Source organism: Chelonus insularis, unplaced genomic scaffold (genome assembly GCF_013357705.1).
Source record: "Chelonus insularis isolate UGA/USDA-ARS -01 unplaced genomic scaffold, ASM1335770v1 contig_369_pilon, whole genome shotgun sequence".
NCBI classification, from domain to species: domain Eukaryota; kingdom Metazoa; phylum Arthropoda; class Insecta; order Hymenoptera; family Braconidae; genus Chelonus; species Chelonus insularis.
The window spans coordinates 230,901-237,311 of record NW_023276529.1 but is presented as its reverse complement, the minus strand read 5'-3'; the positions used below and the strand labels follow the sequence as shown (position 1 = coordinate 237,311).

Below are 6,411 nucleotides of genomic sequence, written 5' to 3'. Positions count from 1 at the left end.
AGTAACATATGATTGAAATGTGGTGGTATACAATTTATTTAATCCATATAAGTTTATTATTTTGATTGGTTTCTGAACTTGTCTGTCGAACTACAAATTTATCATTCAAAGTGAATGAAATGTTATAAGCATGCTAACCTACAGAGCTTATATAACTATGGTTTAACGCCCACAGCTTTCACTGTAACAACCAGAATTGAAGAGATCAAATCTAACAACTGTTTCCTATATTTTCAGTTGAACTTTCCAAGGCTACCTGGAATAGTTATCATTTTATTGGTTTCAATATTCACTATCAAAGTCTATACCTATATTGCCAAAGTTGATTTCAGAATCATCTCTATCAATAATTCCTGCTATCAATTAATATAAAAAATTAAACATACTTGAGATAGAAGTAATAACATAATGAAATATAAATGAGAAAAAACCTGTAAGTAATGATGCTTCATACTATAGAGGATGACAATAAAGGCAAAAAAAATATTACTGTACTTTGAAGACGTTATGAGGGTCATAGAAAAGATAATTCTCCATCTTCTATATATGTCACAGCTCTTAGTGGTATACTCAGACTTACAAGAGCTCTTCTTACTCATTTTCGTTGTCCTTCGCCTTGAAAAACCTTTGTATGACACGTATTCAAGTACCATTTAACGACTTTAGGTGAGATATACTAAGTTTTCTGACCAGATGATTTTATCAAATTAATTCAAAATTTCCTTTATGCTCAATGATTTTGATGTTACTTTTTCTAAGTCAATTAATTTTTAATTCATTAAAATATCAATGAAATGCTAGAATTAACCTATGAATAATACTTTGAAATTTCGTAGCAAAAACTTATCCAGTTTCCAGATTACTTTAAGTATAATAAATAAAAGATGTACAGTTGATCTCTGCTGTGAATTTAAATTGAAACAAAAATTTAATATAGGTTGTTTGCAGAAATTATTAATTAATGTTCTCAAAGAGACTAAAAGACATCAATTTATTTAGATATTTTATGCTCAAACAGCTTGTTTTAGCATTGACATGCGTCAGCGTGTAGGAGGTTGAATCAGTAACTTTGATGAATTGGTTCTACGATGGAAAGCTCCAATTTCATGTCATCATAGAAAAAGTCTTCCCCAATAGTTTTATTACATTTAAAAATATGAAATATAAAAATGAAACCAGTAAACTGACCTGTCAACATTCAACTCAAGCAAGGCAAGTAGCGTTATTTAAAAGTCAGAAGCTAAATGTAATGTTAGTCACAAATGTCTCTAAACTTGACAGTTTAGCTGCAACATAGACATCACCAGTCCTCAGTCCTTTGTTTACTACATCACAAACCTCACACAAACTGCAGATATTCCTACATGTATAGGCATTAATTTCATGGACCAATGGATAAACATGGAAGGAAATCAATAGCCGCCACCAAAGTTTATCCGAGCATCAATTACGAGCAAAGAGGCTAGGAGAATTTGAGTTTCATAACATCATTTAACAAGGATATAATACTCATTAGTTTGAAGGATATTATTTCACCATCATATTTATACAGACTTATAAATCCCTGTCTATTTTTCAGTGGACTTAAATTATTCACTTGTCAGATGCAACATGAATAAATCATCTGAGACTCGTTATAGGCGTGTTATAAACATTAATTGTAGCAAAATTACTCTTCCATTTCAATGCTGACGTCAAATGATAAACTAATTGTTATCATTAGCAACTGAATATCTTCCATTGTATCAGATATTCTAGCTACTTTAATAAAACCATCCTTAAGTCTTTTAATTATTCTCATTTTCGTGATGTTGAAATGTATTCTTTCATCATCATTTCTTTCTTTAATAAATTGGGCTAAAGAATTGACCTAGTATTTGATCTGGTAGATGTATGCAAATATGTACGAAAAATGGTCAACTTCTCCTCCTAGCAAATTATATGTATTCTTTCTTTATTTTACTGAGCTATTATCAATCTCATATGATAATTGAATTTGAAATGCATTTTTGGATGAATAATTCAATTTAAACTACTGTGTGGGTTTTTTGTTAACAATCATTATTGATGTTATATTAAATTAAAAATTATATTTATATTTAAAACTAATATTTACTAATATCAACGCTATATTGATTCATTTACAGCTGAATATAACTATTGTAGTTAATCTCATAAAAGCCTTATCAGTTTTTTATTCTAGTTTCATACAGACTCTAAAAATATTGGAAAATAAAATATAAATATTTGAAGGATTTCTGTGTGAATAGAATCGTTGAATAGAACCTTGTTAAAATTCGAAGGTTGTTGTCAACTGCATTCAGAGAACTGATGTAACATTGTAACAATGACTCTTTAAGTAATACATTTTTGTAACTATAAATTATTTTGAATTTCAATAACACCTAGTAAGTTTGCTTATCAACCACCTGTGTTGAAAACCCTAACTTTAATGATGTAGGTATATAGCACCAGGAAACGAGATAAATCTATTAAATATTATATTACTTCATGATATGATTAAAATACTAAGTGTCTATATTGAAGCATGTCAAACGATTGATCCATTTTAAAGACCCTAAATTAATCGAACGTGATACCTGCTATAGCTAGATTTCATTCGGATAAAATAACTTGGTTTCACAATTGACGTCAGAGAGCAACATATGATAATTATGATGATAGGTAACACAATATGTTCGATGATGAGATAGTTTATTTTGGGATTGAACTTGAATCTTCGAATGGCCTTGACATATCTCGTTGAATTTCCTGAGGGTGTTTAGTGAAATTACGGGAATTTGTTAGCGGATTAACCTTGACATTCATCATCACCTTGTCTTTATTTTCATAATTTTCATTTCTATTTAAATATGTACATCATTCTATGAAGCTACCAACATTCATTTACACATCGTTGGTATTTGTTGGAGATTATATAAATCTCTCACTTAATCTCTTTGTTCTTGTGATTTTCATTGACTAAGAACATAAGCTACTAAAGCCAAATGTCAAAATTATCTCACACTTTAAATGTTGAGGTAATTATTAATGATCAAATGTACCAGAGATGTTGGATTTATAAAATTATGTTAAGTCTCTTTAAAACCTTAGAGTACTTGAAGTGTTGGAGAAAGGTAAATTTAAAAAAATATGATTATTTATACTATAATTAAAAATAATAATAAAAACATGAGAAAAAGCTGGTCTTAGTGTCGACGACAAATTGGTGGTACGAGTGCTGTAACCAAAGTTTAACCACACAGGCTTGTTCGAATGGGAATGAGGAACATGTAGGTTAAGGGAAAGAGGAAAATAGATGCTTGAAGAGGGTGTAGAGAGGCAAAGAGAGCTTGTGCAGCTGCAATCAAGACACGTGGGCGAATACCGCGCAAACTGCCCCGGGCATTCGAGACCTGAGGGTTTGGCCTCCTACTTTACCACCCTCCACTGCAGCTTTCTAAATCCTTGATCACACGTCTAATCATTCTCCCTTCAATAGGCTTCATTTTTTCGCCTAAACAGCGAATTTAAAATTGCCTATGTCACCTTTATTTGCATTTAGATTACTTTTTAACACAATTATGATAAATGTTGCTGGTCTAGAAACTTGTGAAATTTGAAATTCGATATGTTATCATTGTTTAAGTTTGGAAATTAACGTTTGACAGTACAATACATATTTTAGAGTTTATAATAAAAAGAATGCTATAATTATTGGATTGATTGATTTTTTTTTTGAGTACTTTTCAATTATGAAGTTTCAATGGTGTGGAAATTATTCAATTCAATTACCAAAAATATATTCAAGATCTAATCAAATTAAATCAGCTTACATAAGTCTAAATTAGAGAAGATTATAGAATGTGGATTTAAATGAATTTATCTTCATTGAAAAATAATTTATATGTTAAATTTCATGAAATCTCATTTTATCTGATTACATTCCATGTTCCATAAAATTGATTAGATCAAATCAAATAAAATTAGACTGAAAGATTGCTTTTCAGTAGATATTTACAGAAAAAAGAATATTTCAAAGTAAACTGGTCTGTATTTCTTCTAATTTCATTAAAAAAGGAATGAATCAATAACCTTTTGAATTAAAATTAATTTCATATTCTTTAATGGTATTTTATTTATTCATTTTCATGATCAATTAGACTTTTGTACACTCGTGTACAAAAAAATATAGAAGCAAGATGTGATTGGGAACAGCTTGATTTCTGTCTTCTGAATGGTGCAACCATGCACCAGTAGCTAAGTAAACTCACTCAAAACTGTATGTACTTAATCTGCTAAGCTTCAAGCAAACTTTCTCAAGCATAAAAACACGACACATTCAGGTTGACAGGTGATAAAATATTTATTGAAATGGATAACTTGTTTATAAGAATTCAGTCTTACAGACCATTTTCTAATGAAGAAAAAAACTTTTATTTTTTATTACCAAAAAATGTCTAGATTTTTTGTTAAATGAGAAATAAAATTTTTTTGACTGATTGAATAAATGATTCAACCTCTAGAATTTTTATTCGAATCATTAGGAAGGGAGTGAGATTAAATGATTCCCCTGACCTACTTGGTGTGTTTAATTATGCAAATAAATGGTTGGTTTTGAAGAAAAATGCAAAATTTCTTAAGTAAATAATATTTTAACATAACTGACAGATCGAAGAAAATACATCAAAAAGATAGGTTTTAGAAATTCTCTTACAGTATTTTCTTCACGTTCCAGTGAAAATATTGTACTTGAAGCCAGAACAAAATGCTCTACATATATTAAATAAGTAAAAGATTCTTCACCGCCAGATTTATATTTCCGACAAAGTGAGCTTTTTATTTTTTTTATGAAGACATAAAAAATACACATTTCTTGTATTAAAAATTATTAAAAATGTTTTATTCAGGTCAATAAAAATTTTAACGGATAAAAAGTAATGTCCACATTTTTTAATGAACATTAAAAACTTCACTTCGAATCAGTAATATTTCAAGTTAAATTGAAAATAGATAATTATCAAAGCTATTAAATATTTCACTAAATTGCAATGTTTTTTTTTTTAGAAAAGAAAGTTAGAAGAGGTATAAAAAAGGTCATTAGTTATGCACCAATAATTTCTTAGAAGTTCAACAAATTTGTTAATATATCCAACTAAATTACGAAACATCCCACGTACACATCTATAAAAACGTTAAATTCCCTGAAAATTAATTCAGGCTGTGTAAAAAAGACTTTATGAGAATTTAAATTGCAACAAAAAGTGTTACTCAATAAATAGAAAAAAAAAACTCTCAAAGGTCGCGATTTTTTTTTTTAAAAACAAACGATTTTGTATAACACACATAAAAGAGAATCGATTCAATGCCTATGAATAATCTGTTATATTTAATATCACCGACCTTTGATGATTTTAATTAATAAAAAGAGAGTGTACAGATAGAGATTTGATATAAAAATAAAATATTGAAATTCGATTGAATTGATTGCAGCGACTAATTAATATTTATAATTATTTCATTGCATTCCGCATGGTTTTTTTAAATTTAAATATTCGAATAAAATTAATTATTTATTAAATAATGAAAATACCTATTTTTAAATCTATATTAAAATGGCAAATATTAATTAAAATCATTTCCAATCATTGAAAGCTCTACTTGTGTTTCGTAACGACATCTACCTAGGTTTTTTTGAAGCTTAAATTTAACAGTGGAATATTCAACTTCCTGCTATGCTAGAAATCGGTAAAAAAAATAATATTCGATTTTATTTATGATGGTTTCATAAATTTTAATTTTTCTTTGTCGACAAAGATTGATTTTCCATTGTTATTCATTCAAATGGAGAATTGTGAAAAAATATGAAAGCTCTTTTCATATCATGATAACTTTATCTATGCTAGAAGGCAGCACCCTAAACCATGATATGAATATAAACATTTGTCTAGATGGTAGATGGCACTACATGTTTGAGCTTGGAGTAAAAAATCCCGGGAAAGCTCAGGTCGACGATCGATCATGAATGTGCACGTTTCCAAAATCGTAAGGAACTTTATCATATCTTAAAACCACAATTATTCAAGAGTTTATTGAGAATTTTGTAACTCACCAACGAAGAATTTCTTAACATAATAGAGTAGATGGTGCTTTATATACATACCTGAAACGAAAAAGAAAAAAATTATTACATTGATGAATAAGTCATTCTAAAGAGGCTTTCATTAAGTGGAATTCAAATTGCTTTGATGTTTAAAGGTTTAAAGGTCAAGAAATAATTCAAAGAAAATCTTTTTTTCCAATAACAAGCAAATATTTTAGTAAAACTCATCTTCTAAGTAATTTATATATTAAACTTTTAATTTTCTTATCAATAATTATTTATTTATTTCTATTTACAGTTACTTTCTA

General features: G+C 28.3%; 1 protein-coding gene across 10 annotated transcripts in view; it reads right to left on the bottom strand.

Annotated features, from left to right (window-relative positions):
* Nucleotides 1-6,411, bottom strand: part of LOC118067151 (phosphatase and actin regulator 2) — an 83,037-nt gene that overhangs the window by 26,284 nt on the left and 50,342 nt on the right. For 8 of the 10 annotated variants that reach the window (XM_035083747.1, XM_035083748.1, XM_035083749.1 and 5 more), the window contains one exon: nucleotides 6,113-6,163. The exons of the other annotated variants lie outside the window; for them this stretch is intronic. In XM_035083747.1, the coding sequence (XP_034939638.1) occupies nucleotides 6,113-6,163 (51 nt within the window). The remainder of the gene's footprint in view (nucleotides 1-6,112; nucleotides 6,164-6,411) is intronic. 10 annotated transcript variants of the gene reach the window in all.